Raw genomic sequence first — 17,320 nt, 5'->3', positions numbered from 1 at the left:
CAACTTTCCTACTTTTGATAGAGACACTGGGGAAAAATGGTTCACTTTCTTTAATGTAGGAGAAGCAATGGTGCCATTAAGAGGCCAGAAAGTATTAGCATGGGGGAGCTATAGGAATGGTGGGGACCCTACCCACACGGCCACCTCTTCCTGGTGCTGACTGATTCTTGGAAGGCAGGAAGCTGCCAGAATTGCCAGATTTTCTAATATTCTTAGAAATTTGGAAACACGGGTTGTTGTATGAGATCAGAAATTTTATGTTGCCATAATTCTCCTTCTCTTTCTCCCACTCAAAACATAGTATAAGCTAACAATATTAGGCTGGCCGACAAAATCCATCTGTGAAAATTCAAACTTTGACCACTTGTTTGTGACTTTGGTGCACCTGCTTAAACCCAAATTCACTGACCACTTCTCAGTTCACCCTCAGATAATCTTTCTGGGCTTTACATCTCCCCAAAACATGCCAACACTGGTTATTCTCAGTTTTACAGCATTCCCCTCCTCTTCATCCTCCCTGCTCTGATGGTAGCTCTGCTAAGAAGTCCTACTTAGGGAGCAGCACTGCCAAATTCTTATTTACTCCTTAAGACTAATCTCAAACATCAACTATTTCCAAAGCCTTCCCTGGCCATCTAAAAATGACCACTCCCAAGCTTATATACTGACTGATACCCCTTGTGTTACTTTGTCTGGCTTTATTAATTACACACAGGTTTCATCATATTCTATGGAACCATGAATTCCTTGAGGACTTTACATTTTGTTTTACTGTGAAGAATTCCTTTTCCTGATCTTTGCAGACCCAGCCTTTGGCATAGTGTCCAGCTTATGGTAGATTTTCACTAGGATTATTATGCTTCATTCCACAAACAATGGGGAGCCGTTGAAAGATTTTTAGAGTAGCAAAATCAAAGCTATGTTCGAAGAAGATCCTCTGGATACTCATAGAAGGTAGGCTAGATGGGGAGAGGCTGACATTTGGTAGACATATAGAAAGTTACTGCAATAGACTCATTGAGAGGAATAAGAATTGGAACTAAGGAACCTACAGTGAAAAGGATGGAAGAAATATTGAATACATCAAGGATATAGGGTTAAAAGGAGAACAGTGACATTATATTATAAAGACATAACAGATGCCATTGAAATATTACATATGGCAACAAAAAGAGAAAAAAAGAAAGAGAGTACAATCCAAATGCAGGTGATCCTTGCTCCTTTTAACAGTGAATAGATGCCATGAAATGAACTTGAAAATGGAATGTGTAATCTGCTGCTCTCTTGGCAGTCCTGGTTTCTAACTATCTAAACTCTGTCCATAACCATAGCTTCGTGGTTTCTTTGTAAGTATAAAATGACCACTTCATCTGGTGCTCAACCAAAGGAACTTTAATTTCTTGCATTTCTGGAAAAAAAATTCTCTTTTGGACATCTAAAAGATAATGCTTTACAATATTTAAGGGATTTTTAAGGGTAAGTTTGACTATAGACCAATATTTGTCTTATATTACAGCATAAAAACCTAGTCATTCACAAGATGGGGCTTCACTGTTTTTTAATGTGTTAAATAAGCAGAAGAAAAGACTAAGAATCTTAAGATGTAAATTCTGATACAAGCATGATGTTGACCAATGAATGGCCCTTCTCTGGGCCATTGGAACATAATGACCATGGAGTTGGATCATGATTTATTGATTATTTATTTATTTAGATGGAGTTTTGCTCTTGTTGCCCAGGCTAGAGTGCAGTGGCACAATCTCGGCTCACTGCAACCTTGGCCTCCCAGGTTCAAGCTATTCTCCTGCCTCAGCCTTCCTAGTAGCTGAGATTACAGGTGTGTGTCACTATGTCCAGCTAATTTTTGTAGTTTTAGTAGAGATGGGGTTTTGTCATGTTGGCTAGGCTCGTCTCAAACCCCTGATCTCAGGTGATCCACCCACCTTGGCCTCCCAAAGTGCTAGGATTACAGGCGTGAGCCACCGCGCCCAGCCTGGATCATAATTTCTAAGGTCTTAGATGCACAGACTATCAAGGCAAAGTGGACTTTAGAGACCATCTGGTTTAATCATTTGTATTTGATAGAAGAGGAAACAGAGTTCCTTCTAGGTGCAGTCATTCGCCCAAGGTTAGTGAGTATGGAATGACACCCAGTCAGGCTGGCTGACTCCCTGACCAGTATCTGTGCTTTGCCTCTTGCCTGCAACATTAACCAGCCCTGATTTGTATGCCTCATCCATGCACTACAGGAATCTAAACATTGCAGCCACATTCCAAGGAAGCAGATGCTGTTGTGCAGATGTGCATGAGCCTTGAAGACCAAGAACTGTGGGAAATCAGGCAGGAGAGGGATTTTGATAAATGTGAATATCAGGACCACAGACTTGGGGGTCCTGCTTTCTTCAGGCTACTGATGTGCAGTATCAGCAGTTCCATCATCATTGCCCTGATGGGCCTGGGTGGGAAGGGCAGTTTGTGTTGGGCTGAGCTGGAAAATATTCCTGTGAGTTGGAAGGTTTATTAAACCCTCTCCTATATAAGCCTGGGAGGGGAATTTAGTCCCAGAGCAAAAATGCCTCAAAACAGGGAGTTTTATCCCGCCAAAGGAAAGTCAGTGATAATTGAAGTTGCTTGGTAAAGGACAGTGTTGGCATTATATGTTTACCAGTTCTGTCCAGATGATATGCCACCAAGGCACCCCCAGCAGGCTTCAGGCTCTTACTGGTGTGCTTGCAGCTATGTGACGTTGAGATGCAGCTGCTGTAAACATACAATTTCTGTGTTTTGGTGTTAATCCTGACTATGATAATGAGGGTTTGCTGGGGTTATCTTGGAAGGTCTGGCGAGGCGGCTTGGGATTATAATTCCAGAATTGAAAGGACCTTGGGGATCACCTCATTCCACCCTCTCATTGAACAGAGGAAAAAATATAATTTTGGAGAGGAATATGGACTTACTTGGGGGCCACATGGCATATTTGTGCTTTTATTTAGATGTAAAGGGAAGAACCTCTCTTCCATTTATAGCCAGAAAAAGCATGTATTCTAGGGGCTAGCGTTGGGTAGGCAATTAGACAAAGCCAATGGGTTTCACCTAAGTGTGGAATACTTCTGGGTTTGGGATTTTAGAGGCAGACTGCTCATCCTCTCTCTGAACTCTGACCTCCTCTTCTGTCCAATGGGAACATGGCCAGAGCAGCAAGAGTCAAGCCATAGTCCCTCAAGGGGCTTCAAGGTAACCAAAGAGGATGATGAGCAAGCAGAGCCACCTTCAGCTAGAGCAGCTCACTTCTGTCTCTTCTCTATATTGGGCCTCACTGAAGATTTTCTAGGAGAAAATGTTTACTGGGAAGAATATACTTGAAAACCACAACTGAAAATGAGATGCGTCCCCAGAGGGTCCCTGCAGCCTGACATTCTGTGAGTTCTCAACTCTAGGAGAGCAACTCACTGGGTGTGTAGGCAGGGGCACAGGGTGGTCTCCACGTGAGCACCAGCAGTCAGCCAAGCAGCGTGCAGCGTTCTGCAGGGGGAGGCCTGCTGGTGCCCCATGGATGTTGGAACCTGTGCAGGAGGCTAAGGCTGACATTAGGATGGCATTCTGGAAGAGAGTCAGCTGTGCAAGAGCAAGTGGAGAAATCTCACTTCCCGCTGCCACCGTGTTAATCTCTGCTTTCATAGGAACTGGAAAAATGTCCCACCTCACAGATGCAAGGACTGTAGGGCACTTGAGGTAGACAGCTCAGTCCATAAGTTGCTTCAAGTAGACTACTTCCCTGTTATGCCCAGAGTTTATCCATCTAATTTTTGAGCAGAGAGGGTGCTGTAAAATAATATTCTTCTCCACTCCATATCATTTGGGGAATTAGTGACAGATCTGGGATTAGAAAAGGCATTTCCTGAATTCCATGTAAAAGGCCAGGGCCATGCTGCACCTTCCAAAGGGCCCATGCCCATTTACTTGTGGTTTCGGAAAGGAGCCTCATCATTCTAGATAGAAACCATCCACCAATTTCTAGAATATTCTCTAGCCAAGAAAGCCAAGCTTTAGATAGAAATATATTCCAGTGTCTTTAATTCAGTGTTAGAAGAGGTTTTCAGATTTTATTATTGCTCTTGAAAAGCATCATCACTTTTTTCCCATTAATAAATTTCTGCTTTATGTCAGCTTCTTCGTCTGCCTTGCTGGGAGACTCCACTTATTTGGAGCAAACAAATGAGTTAAATCCTCTCTTGTGTGTTTATCATCTTGATAAAGGAGTCCTAAGAAGGTTAAATTGTCTTTTGTCTGAAAAAGAATCAAACTTAAGAGAAAGAATTGCTCAATGTATATGAAGTTAAGAGTCAAATCTTGGGGAGAAGAGGGGGCAAATTATGAGAAGAAGTCATCACTACCGAGAAAAAAAGTTCTATAATTTCTGTGATCTTGAGCCTCAGTACCAATAAAAGCTATTTGCACTGACAAAATTTCTAGATGGTTGACGTGTTTGAAAGTGGAGGAAAATATGGTTAGAAAGTTTATATCTAGCCTTATCTAAATCCAGAGAACTCATTGTCATATTAAACCAATGTTTGGTAATTTTTCTTCTGGTTAAGACCACTCTTCAACCAAAATATTAAAGAATGCCACAACTTTATGACCAACATTATTTGGGGGAATGGGCTAAGAGATTCCATTTAACCTAAGCACTCATCCGATAATCTGACTTATCCTGGAGTTTAACTCTGGATAACACTCTTATCCTGGAAGGCATAACTGACCTTTTTGTCAGAAAGTTCAGTTTAGGATGATACATACTCATGTCCTCAGTGAATACCCCCTGGTTGATCCTTGCAACCCTGAGACACTGGTTTTATTTTTAATGAATGTATAGAAATTGCATCTAGAGTACCAATCAACATCATCTCTTAGAGTAACGGTTTAATCTTTTCTCATTCTTTATCAGTTAGTCTTTTATTACCATCTCTGTTCTATCTTGTGCAATGACTATTTTCAAGGCTCATCTTTCTGTTTAAGGGACCAGGTCTTTTGTGACCTAGTATTTCCACTCTCCCTAGCACAGGGCATTCTAAGAGGGCATCATTCCATACAGCAGTGGTTCTGGGACATAGAAAACATCTTGATACATTTATGATGCCATAACTGGTGGGGCCAGGAGAGTTGCTACTGGCACCTGGTTAGGGTAGAAGCTAGGGATACTGCTAAAAATCCCACAATGCTCAGGACAGCTTTTCTCAGCAAATTATCTAGCTCAAAATATCAGTAGTGCTGAGGTTTAAAAAACCCTGCCATGGAACACCAATTTTTGAAAATTTTTAGATGCAGAGACCTACTGTAAATGGGACATTGCAGACAGACTCAACATACACAATGACAACACCCTACATATAAAATGAGTGGAAGCACAGTGCCTTTGTATGCCCTTGCTGTATCCTAGGCTTGGTGGAGAATAGCCTGGGAGTTTTTGGTGTAGACAAAAGAGCTTGTGATTCAAAAAGACACGGCATGGGTTTGAGATCTTAATCCGTCACTTACCAGATGTACAACCTTGGATGAGTTGCTTAACCTTCCTGGGTTTATTTTTTTTTACCTGTGAAATGGGGTCATTGCTCCTGTCTCAAAATTGTTTTAAAGCTTGAATGAGGTTATAATTGTAAAAGTACCTTGTAAACTCACTTCTCTGCTATTTACCAAATATTCTGACTAATACAAAGTTAATTCATGTTAAATTACTGGCTATGGAATAATGAGTATATATAAATTGCTAAAACACTAAAAATACTAAAATGCTAAAAATATCTAAATACTCTAGAGTTGTTTGATAAGAACCTCTTCCAGGAAGCTGGAGAGCTTAGAAGGTAGGTTCTTTGGTCTCCACATCTTTTTTAACTAGATGTAACTGCAATAAACCTGATCCCTTAGAAATATTCTGACCTTTTTCAGCCTCGCTTTAAAAGGAGAACAGCTTTCTACCCATGGAATATTTTGGGGGGATTTAGACAACATACCTCTAAATTCCAGGCTATGTTGTTTAGATGTGATCCTGCTCTTCCCTCATATTTACTTTTTGCATCTACTTCTGATAGTGATCCTCCCTCCCTACCCATGCCTTTTGCTAATAAAATGCAAACTCCTTGGGCTTGACATTCAAGGTCCATTAGAATCTCACCTCCACCCACCCTTCCGACTTCATCTCCTTCTCTTTACTACTGCTTACCCTGCACTTCCTAAATACTTGATCATTATTTGTGACATTGGACAATGTTTTCTAATGCCTCAACTTGGGACATAATTGTGGTTCTGTTTCTATGATTACTGCCTACTCTGAGCTCTCTGCCCTTTTCTGCTTGTTGAATTAAAGGTGACCTTGAAACACAGGTTGGTAGAAACACTAAAGGCTTTGAGAACAGGAAGAAAGAAGGGATGTAGTGTTGGGCTGAGTCACACTCCATCAGTTTCAGTTTCCTTCATGGACCTTTCTAGTTCTACCCATCGGCTTGCACTTAGCTTTCCACCTTGACCTGAATTCATGCTATTGTGATGTTGTGTGTCTCCCTCACTACATGCCACCCTGGAAGGGTCTAATTCATACAGCCTTGTCTAACTCCCAGCAGAGAGCCTGGCCCAGTTAGGGGACATCGGGATTCTCACCTTCACATAGTCATATTCACAAAGGTAGGAGGATTCCAAGTTGAAGTGCATGAAGTAAAGCTTGATCCGAAACCCATCTGGGACAGTGATATTCCAAGTCACCTCCGAATCACTGGGATAGGAGTCTGGATAACCAGGCGACTGAATCTGGCCAAACATATTGTTTAGCTCCACGGTATGGGCTGAAGCCTTTGACAGGGAGAAGCACAGAGCATGATAGAGAAGCAGCCACCTGAAAGACATGAATGTAGGTCTACTTACATTTATAAACACAGCCCCCACCATTCATCTCAGTCACAGCTAGGAGAACAAGATCTCACATGTCTCTGTCTCTGGCCTGCCGTAATTACTTTTCCTCTTCTGACCTTGCCTCTCCAGTCTGTATTGTGAAAATATGGTAACTATATGATTTCTAAGATTTCTTCTGTTTTTGTTCATTCAAAGTTCTGATAATAGTATTAAAGTTAAACTCCCAGAAACTACTGTGTTTGGGAGTCTGACACATATTTTACTGTTGAAAATGTAACTTTCATAATTAGGTAAAAGTTGATATCTCTTCAGTTCAGCTTAATTTAAGAATCATAAACTCTTGATTCTCTTCTCTAAAAAGTAAATGATAATAACACGGCAATACTGGGATGAGGGTTAAACGCATTGATGGACTCTGTAGTACCTTAAACTGATTTAACATGTTGAAAATGGTATTTTACCACAAACTCAGACAAGCCATGCAAAATATTTAATAAAAAAAGAATGAGCAAGGCAAGTTTTCTTCCTCTTGGTAAAAGGATCAAAAACCTACAACTTATTCCTGTAGGAATCAGAGATAATGGACTGATAAGGAGTTGCAAAAGAGACAAGGAAAATTCAATAAAACTTGCAGAGCACATCACCATGGCTGATGCAATAACGAGGCAGAATGACCAAGGCTGGTCAAAGCCCTCCTGGTCAGTCAGTATTCACCATACCAGGCATCTGTCTAACAGACCGCTTCCCCTGTGAGGTCCGGTGACCTTGAACTCAATCATTCCAAACTCATCACTCCTCTCCTAATCATTTCCTGCTCTCACTTCTGATTTCTGTTAATGGTATTACCATCAACCCGTTCCCGGGCCTGAACTTTAACCATTAATCATCTTTTCATTTACTCCAGAGTCAATAGTCACCAGTTCCTACTTATTCTGCTTCCTATGTTTTGGAACTCCATCTCTCCTCCTCTGCAGTTAATTACATAGTTTAAATTTTCTTATATAGCTTATTGCTTGAGCATCCTAACCAATATCCCCAACCCACCCACCAGCAGTCTTCCGCCAAAGCTGATTTTCTAAAACACAGATGTGACCATGCTGGTTTTTTTTTTTTTTTGAGGCGGAGTTTTGCTTTTGTTACCCAGGCTGGAGTGCAATGGCGCGATCTCGGCTCACCGCAACCTCCGCCTCCTGGGTTCAGGCAATTCTCCTGCCTCAGCCTCCTGAGTAGCTGGGATTACAGGCACGCGCCACCATGCCCAGCTAATTTTTTGTAGTTTTAGTAGAGACGGGGTTTCACCATGTTGACCAGGGTGGTCTTGATCTCTTGACCTCGTGATCCATCCGCCTCTGCCTCCCAAAGTGCTGGGATTACAGGCGTGAGCCACCGCGCCCGGCCTACCATGCTGTTTTACTGTGCCTGCTGGGTAAAGCTTCTGCTCTGAGGATGGCTGATGAGACCCTTTTGATCTGATTAATCTGCCTTCCCACCTCATCTCAGTAGCCAGCCCTGTGAAGCCCCTGTTATTCTGGGAGCATGCCATGCCCTTCCTTCCATTCCATGCCTTAGTTCCATTGTACATGCTCTGCTCACTCCTCACTTACATATCCTCCATTGTCTTACTTATCTTCCACCATCCAGCTCAGAGCTTCCCAGCTGTGGAGTATCCTTTCACTCCTCCACATGCCACAGCTCCCTACACATTCCTCTATTATGGTGGGCATCACATTGCACTGCTTTAGACACACCCTTTGGAGTGAAACGTACTTGGATTGAAGTCCCAATTCTTCCACTTACTGACTGTGAAAACTTGGGCAACAAGTCTCCCTGAGCCTTAGTTCGCTCAGATGTAAAATGGAGACTATATTATATAATTTATAAGGCTCCTATGAGCATTAAAGATTATTTATATAAAGGTCCTAGTACAGAGTCTGATATACAATAGATTATAAATGAATGAATCAATGAAAGTGGGGCCTGAGTCTTAGATAGCCTAAAAAGTCAATGCTGGGAAACCATACCAGCATCTTCAGATTAACAGTTGTATCTTTGCTGATCAGGAAGTCGTCTCCCTCCAGTACCCAGCCTACCCATGTATTCAGATGCATATATCTGTATAATGCATACATATGAATGTTTGGGTATGTCAACAGAACAAGATAATTACATACATAGACTGTGTAGCTATGTCACGGTAATATTTACATAAATTGTAAATAGGCAAGTACGAAAAGGTCTGAAAGGATATACACCAAGGCATTAACAGTAGTTATTTCCAAAATGGGAATGTAAATATTTTTATATTTGTGCATATGAAATGTTTACATTTGTCAAGAAGGACCATGTACTATTTTTTCAGTAAAAAGAAAATACATGTATTTATTTTTTTTTCGAGGTCCCTACAATAGCCATATGTGAGATTCTATTAAGAAAACAAAATGTCTTAATCCCATAGCCAATGTCAATATTTTCTTAAACCAATCTGTGGAAGGAGGGCCTCCGAAGCAGAAGGAAGGGAAGGCATTTGTCCAAGTTAACCCGTGAATTAGTTGGAAAGCTAAGTTAAAAAAAACCAGTTGGCAGGGCCCAGGCATCCCATTTTTAAGTGAGGAAATGAACCAGTGTTAACAAGGCTGGGAGTTCAGGTTCAGCCCTGCTGAGGAGGGAAGGGCAGTGGCCCTGGGTCAGAAGATCTAGATTCAGTTCCAGCTTTGACTTTATTTATCCTTTCCATTTTAGGAAGTCATGGGAGGTCTTGTTTCCTCATCCATTAAGTTGTAATGATAACGACTTCCCACAGTGCTGTTATCAGAGTAAAGGAGGATTGGGAAGTATTTTGTTAACTCTCCAGCCCTAGGCAAGCATTGGTTATGATTATTCCATGGCGCTGCTTCCCGAAAAGCAAGAGTTAGGAAATGAGCTTTGGCTCCTAAACTGAACTTCCCTTTATAGCGACACCCAAATTATGCAAGGCTGAAAGGTCAATTTCCTCCATGTGTGCTTTTTCCAGATGACATCGAAGAGACACTGAGCCTTCTGAGGCCGGTTCAGTCAAGGACTGGCAGCAGACAGCCCTGTCTAGCCCAGAAGCCCGGTGCCATGTGTGGTAGGCAACTGGTCAGCGTGGGAGGAAGGCCCAGGAAGCTTTCCCTTCTACTTTTGTTTGCATCTCAAAACGGTTTCAAACATATGAAACAAATATCTCCCTTCATGTAATGGGCTTGAGCATATGCTTGTCTCTCGTGTAAATTGAAGAATATAAGTGGCAGCTTTCATTCCTCGTCACACTCTGAATGTTTTTGGCTTCTTATATACCAGGCACCGGCTGTATAGTTCCCAACACCTGCTATCTATCCTCTGACTAATAAAAAAGTTTAGCTACATTGCTGAAATGTCAGAAGTAATATATAGAGCTGAGATTTTATAGGCCCCATTGTAGGAACAGCTAGCAGGACTGCGTAAAAATGCCTGCATATATCTGTGATTGTGGCATGAATGGCAATTGCTATCTTCTCCATATACTCCCTGTACACACCCCTCATTTCAACCCACACAACACCGAGACTCCGTTTTTGAACTGAGGAGTTGGAAGGGACTGCATAGATCCCTTACACAGCGCCCTAATTTGACAGATGATGAAAAGGATACCCCAAGAGATGTCACATCATGCTCAATACCATATGGTGAATTAACTTCAACAGAAGAAGGGAATAACAAGAGCTCACAGAAGAAGCTGGGTCCATGCCCATATCACGCCCAGGCATCTGGCCAAAGCAATTAATCCTGTGAAAAATAATGTAAAAACCCATGGCTTTATGTGGAAAATTTAAAAATACTAAGGCCAAAGTCCTTCCCCAGAAGATTCTGGTTTAATTGGTCTGGGGTGAGGCCTGAGCACTGGCATTTTTTAAGGCACCACAGATCATTCTAATGTACAGTCAAAATTAAGAGCCGTCAGAGTAAAATAAGACACTTGGCAGAAAGTCTAGTTTTATAGTAGAAAAAAGCCTGAACTTGGATTCCCGAAGACCCAAATTTGAATCTGACTTTTTCAAGATCATCAGTGTGGTTTGGGCAAGTTGCTTAACTGCTTTTATACCCACCACTTATCCCTAAATCCTTCCTTCATCCAGAATCTGAAAACCAGATGAGACAGAACTCATGAACATGCTCTACAAACACTGAAATACTGTGAACATGTGAGGCAAGACCTACTGGAGACTTTTCTAGTGGAACACATTTCTAGTAGTTGCTTGGCTATTCAAAAATTGAATTCAATTCAACAAATACGTATTGAATGGCTAGTAGAAAATAGACATTATGTTAGGTGCTGGTCATATAAAGACAAAGACATAGATCATGTACCTTAAGAAGCACTCAGATTTGTAAAAGGAGGTGCACATTTAAATAAGGAGATGTTACAAAGACAGTAAGAGATGCAGCTTCAAGAGACAGAGACAGAACGAAGGACAAAGGAGGAGATGCTCACTCTGGAAGACGGTGGTCGGGAGAGAGAAAGAGATTTTTGTGACAGCTTGAACAATCAGGTCTTCCAGGTGGAAAATAAAGAGGAAGGTTGCTCCAGGTTTGGGATGAGCACGTGCAGAGATACAGAACTGTTACTCAGCCACGTAGTTTGGTGCGGTTGCAGCGCTGAATAGCAAGATGGGATTCTGACCAGATTGTTGACACATAAATGAGATTGTCATTCCACGTAGATGGACATAAATCCCATTTATTGTGGAGAAAGAAAAAGGAAGTTTAATGGTGTGTTTAAAATTACAATGGATTTAAAAAGAACAGAATTACTGCACAAACTTTTTAAGGACCGGGTTATCTCTCTGAACCACAGGTAATTGTAGTTCAAAGAGTTAACGTAGTGTGAAGCCTCTCATTCGTCTCAGACCCAGAAAAGTTGCTAGGTTACTTTGCAGAAGAGAAATAAATAAAAACACTTTCCCAGCTGAAAAGAAAATTAATAGTAAAAGAGGTGTTTAGGGACTTTACACATCTGTAGAGCGTTTGTATGTGTGTGCGTGTGCATGTGTGTGTGTGTGTGTGTGTGTGTTTGTGTGTGTTTAACAGCATTAGCACTTAAGTAATAAAAATAACTAGGGTGGTTGGGTTTTCAGACTTGCAGGAAAAAACTTGTGTGAAATGCCTGGTAAGGAGTGTCACGTATAGTGAGGAATAAGAAAGGTTAAAGAGTTTAAAACCAATTAGAATTTGAAGTTCTTGATTTCAGAGCTCTAAAATCCTTTATTATTTTTTTAAGTGTGATATCTCTTTAAGAGCCATTTGGTGTAATTCATAGCCTGATTCATGCCACCAGCTGCCTCTGATTTCAATGAGAGATGCAGAAAATTTATAGGGAACTGTAAAATGGGGACAGATTTTTAGTTTTCTAAATTGAGGTTTAACTGGCAAACTTGTAAAGGTTTAAGAAATCACAGAGCCGAGCTACGGGAAGCTGGTTTCTTTTCTGGTCAGAACGAATAAATACACAAACACATATCTAACTCACAAAGTGTTGGAAGACAGAAAGCAATGCTCTTTCCAGAGGAGGAACATGAAAGATCAGCCTTGTGGGTGAACAGGAGGAGAGTCACATTCACCAGCAGGCAGCGCCCTGTGCAGGCGGTGGGAGAAATCCAAGCTTTAGTAGCGTCCGGAGCAGGATTTGCACAAAGTCTCCCGTTTCAAGTTGTGTGTCTCCTGGAGTCCTGGGGAAGGCACCCAGTCCACCCCCTGTTCCCTTCTCAGAACCCCAAGAATGGATGAGAAACCCCCTCACTACCACACGCAGGACTCACAGGTGAGTCTGCCCAGTGACAAGGTCAGATCCTCCCTGCTATTTGACACCGGGTCCCCAGCAGGGAACGGTGCCCTCTCCTCCCCTGGCACCTACCTCATTTTCCTGCCTTGGGTGCTCCCGGCTGCCCGGCCTTGATCCTCCCAGCCTGACTTGCCTGTGAGCTCGTGCCCGGTGTGGTGTCCGCGATGCCTTATCTTTGTTCTGAGGTCCCTGTGTGTCTCTGGAATTGGCTGGCATTCTCCATTCAGGTCACGCCTTCCCCTGCCTGCAACAGATCCCCTCTCCCCCTCTCTTTTGCTCTCTCCTCTCTCTCTGCTTTGACTTGCTCTTGCAAGGAACCTGACAGAACAAAATCTGTCTTCTTCCCGAAAAGATCTGTTCCTTCCGTTCCCTCCTTTATCCTGTGTGGCTGACTTCAGCCCTTGAGAGGAAATAACAGAGGGGCTTAAACAGGTATTTGTATCAGAGCATGTGTGTGTGTGTGCGTGTGTGTGTGTGTGTGTGTGTGTGTGTGTGTGTGTGTACAGAGAGAGAGAGAGAGTGGAAGGGGACAAAGTCTAATTTCTTTTTAATCTTTTTTGCCAGATGACTGTAATTTTCTGCTTTTCTTCAGGACACCCGTGAAAGAAAAGCAATTAAATAGAAACAACCAAGAAGGCATTTCTAGCACCTACACTAGAAGAAAAAAAAGGTCTAAATCCCAGAGTGTCTGTCTGCAAATAACTACAGATTTCCTTGTGAGCAGAGCCCCAAATAACCACAGGTTTTCTTGCAATCAGAGTCACAATGACAGGTTTTCCTGTAAACAGAGTCACTGGCCCGGAATTGGGGGTCACCAAATCCTGAGGTTGGCTGGTTGTTTTTCCCCATGAGCAATACCTGTGGCACTATTTACCGGCTTGGAGTGTGCTGGGGTCTAATCCAGCCCAGAAAGGGCCTATCGCAGCAAGAGATCTCACTGCCCCAGGAGGGTAGAAAGACCTGAGCCTGTTATACATGTCTATACTCAGGCTGAGGAGAAATCAAGACTAGATCTAAGATGAGCTGAATGATAAGAAAATTACCCCTTCCACAACAACCACCACCAACACTGAATAGGGAGAGGCACGTCTGGGTGTAAAACTCAAGTCTGACTGTGCACTTTGTCTGTGTTAGACACGGTGCTAGGTGCAAACGTTATCTCGGTTACTTTCACAAGCTGGTGAGGGTCCTGCTGTAATATTCATTTTACAAACGAGGACACTAAGGCTCAGAGAGAATATGCAACTTGACAGGATCATCCAACTGTTTATCACTCCCCACTGGTACTAGCACTAGAAGCTAACAGTTATTGAGCCTATGTGTCAGGCACTGCTCTGAGCATTCAATGTATGAATTCTCTTCAGTCATCTTTATATCTTGTATACATGGCTGGTAACATTCTCATTTTTCAGAGGAAATTGCCCGGAGAGGTTAAGTAACGGACACAAGTTCACACAGCTGGAAAGTATTGGAGGCAGAATTGGAAGTGTTAGCCACTATATTACACTGCCTTTCATTAACATGTTATAATGCATATGAAATTACCAATGCGCACATATAGCATTCATAGAGAAACTCAGTTTGAGTCGTTTTGAAAAGAAGATTAGACTCAGAGTCAAAGTTGAGCTGTGATCTTCCCCTTCTACCCAAGACAGCTGTGCATTTTAGGCACAATACCTAATGTATCTGATTCTGTGTCTTCATTTGGAAAATGGGAGTTACTCTGAGGCTTGAATAAGATTGTGCTTGTAGAACTGTTTTTTTCCAGTGGTCCAGGGGAGTGCCAGGGAGAGGGCATCCAGCCCCTCTAACCAAAGCAGCAGACACATGCACTCTCTACCCTCAGATAACGCTCCTTTGGCACATTTTGGGGTACAGTGGCTTGACTCCACTGTAACTCTTATGCCATTTTCTCTCCAGTTTCTCTAATTTTTAACACTTTTGAATGCCAGCCTTGCCAAGCTTGGCATTTTGAAGAAGCTGTGGTTGTAGGTACAAGTATATGAGATGAGAGGATATGTTTGAACTTAGGCACTGTTTTAGCAAAATGTTTTCTGTTTCAGTCAGCCCAGGAAAAAAAAAAAAGCTTTTAACATTCCCATTAAGAAGGCTCACAGGCTCCTCACACATCAAATAACTCTCACAAAACAACATTTTAATGATTTAAGTGTAAATGAATCAGAAACACATGGACGGCATTTCTCTTCGAATACACAAGGGTTTTAAAACTGAAGGAGAAAGAACTTGGCAAAATGCACACTGTGCTGGGAAGAGGGCCCCTGTCCAGTAAAGGCATTCCCTCAATTCATGCTGCCACTGAGTTTGCCCTCTCCTAATTTAGGGCCTATACTGGGAACTGCAGTCATTTGTTCTGGGCACAGAGGGAAGAGCTTGGGCGAGAAAGCCATCAGCTTCTTCTTGCAAAGTGACACAGAACAATTAGGCCTCCTGGAATAATGTTCTAGCCATGTTTCTTCAAGGCTGCCAATGTTCAGCGGAAAGCATTTGAGATGTGTTCCACGCCAAAGTTCTGCCAATATATAGCAGAGCTGATATGTGCGCTTCCCTGGGAGTTAGCCAGGGCTCAGAGGAAATCTGCATAAAAACAGGAACTACAGGGCTCAGGAATGATCTGCGCGTGATTCAGGGCAGTTTTCCCTTGGGTTAGACTACATATTGTTGGATGCTTTTGATAAATCTCCCTGAAGTGTCACTAACAGATCATGGGTCATGACGGGTGGGAGGAATGGAAGGGACATTAGGCTGAAATAAGAGAACTGAGCTCAGTGTCCATAGGCCAACTTGTATGTGCCCTTGGGTAAGTCACTTACTTTCTTAGGGGTGGGGGTTGAGAGGTGGAGGGGTGAGGATTGCTTTGCGCAGCTGTGAAATCGGGTGGTGGACTGAATTGAGATCATAGTGCTTATACATGTGGATATGAAGACTATGGAATGATGTTCTTGGGAGGGGTTAGGTAGTTTGCTAGGCCCAAATGAGACTCAAAGAGTCCAAAGTAACTCTAATAATCTTGACATTTGCTTTTTCTGTGCTCATCATAAGGTTACTGTTACTCAGAATTTAATCATAGATATTCAGAAAAAGTAATATTTAAAAGGGTTCAACTAGTTTTTTTTTAAGTTTGGGAAAAACAGTTAAAAAAATGCATACAAGGACCTGACGTGGTTTAGAATCATGAAAATGTAGAATGACTGAGGTGGGCTCAGCACCCACGAGTTCTGGTCCTATAGTCTGGGAAAGGGATCAGAGAGCTGCTTACTAAAGGTAAATGCTGCAACACTCCACCATTAGAACAGGTTTCGATTTACACGTTCTACCAAAGTATTTATTTTATGCAACTTCTGAGCTGGAGTTTCTGGAATTCAATGAATGCGTTAAAAATGTAAAGAATTTGGGCAACAGATTTTTGTTGGCAAGGGCCGAAATTCAGGCTTCCTATAGACTAAATGAGAAACTGATAAATAGCTCCAAAGATTCTAGCTTAGAATTAAAATTTGAGTTCTTCAGCACATTGACTGACAGCATGCGGAATGCCCTGGCTTCTGAGCCTACCGACAGAATAATGGGGAAAATATTTTTAAAAGATGACAATCCTTAAGCTTCATCCCAGGAGATTCAAACTCAATGTACCTGCGGGTAGGGCCCCTGAATCTGTAATCTGAAAATCTCCCCAGCATGATTTTGCCACTTTTGGTATGAATAACATAAGGATACATTTTATAATTGATGGCTTCTTAGATTTGGTAAGATATTCTTTGTATATGCCAGATATATATATATATATATATATATATATATATATATATATATAATTGCATGTAGCATTCACGTCTTTACAAATATTTAGTATCTCTGTATTAGTATTAGATCTTTACACATTTGTAGTATTCAGATCTTTACAATGTCTTTAACACAAGACATTGAGGTTCAGAGAAACTCAACACGCCCGTACCTGTAAGTGAACGATACACGTCTAAAGCCCAGGGCCCCCTGACTCCAAATGCAAGGCTCTTTCTCCTCATCTGCAGATTTCTCTCGTACTTCTTGTGGACTTTGAACATTCATGTGCCATGCTGTCACGTGATTTCAAGATTTTAGAGAAGACAAAAAATGGCTTCTATTTAAAAAATAAGTGATTAGGCTCTGTTATGGGCTGAATTGCTTTCCCCTCAAAAGCGTATGCTGAAGTTCTAACCCTCATTATTTCAGAAGGTAAATGTGTTTGGAAAAAGGGCTTTTAAGGAGGTGAATAAATTAAAATTGGATCCTTAGAATGGGCCCTAATCCAATACAATTGGTGTCTTTATAAGAGGAGATTAAAACACAGAGACACCCAGAGGGAAACCCATGTGAAGACATAGGGTGAAGACGGCCATCTGCAGGCCAAGGATACAAGCCACAAAAGAAACCAAATCTGCCAACACCTTGATCTTGGCTAGGTTTTTTTTATAGTCCCAAAAGACACAGCCCCGAACTTTATAATCCCAAATATTGAAATTCCAAAAAATCAATACCTCTAAAGTCTAAATCCCTCACATCTAAAATCTCCAAAATCAAAATCACAGG

The 17,320-nt window shown here is 41.9% G+C and overlaps 1 protein-coding gene across 10 annotated transcripts in view; it reads right to left on the bottom strand.

Moving 5' to 3' along the window:
- The window catches only part of MASP1 (mannan binding lectin serine peptidase 1), a 75,433-nt gene extending 62,036 nt beyond the window's left edge, over nucleotides 1–13,397 (bottom strand). For 3 of the 10 annotated variants that reach the window (XM_032298289.1, XM_032298287.1, XM_032298293.1), the window contains exons 1-2: nucleotides 12,809–13,397; nucleotides 6,652–6,883 (exon numbers count right to left, since the gene is read on the bottom strand). In XM_032298289.1, the coding sequence (XP_032154180.1) occupies nucleotides 6,652–6,883; nucleotides 12,809–12,813 (237 nt within the window). In that variant the 5' untranslated portion in view covers nucleotides 12,814–13,397. Of the gene's footprint in view, nucleotides 1–6,651; nucleotides 6,905–12,424; nucleotides 12,562–12,808 lie in introns of those variants that run through there. The other 7 variants (XR_004275147.1, XM_032298288.1, XM_032298285.1 and 4 more) reach the window with 5 other exon arrangements.
- Between the last annotated feature and the right edge of the window lie 3,923 nt (nucleotides 13,398–17,320).

This window comes from Sapajus apella, unplaced genomic scaffold, assembly GCF_009761245.1.
Source record: "Sapajus apella isolate SASKATOON/1434 unplaced genomic scaffold, GSC_monkey_1.0 scaffold38, whole genome shotgun sequence".
Classification (NCBI taxonomy): domain Eukaryota; kingdom Metazoa; phylum Chordata; class Mammalia; order Primates; family Cebidae; genus Sapajus; species Sapajus apella.
Note: the sequence above shows the minus strand (reverse complement) of the source record. Positions and strands in the feature narration are given on the sequence as shown.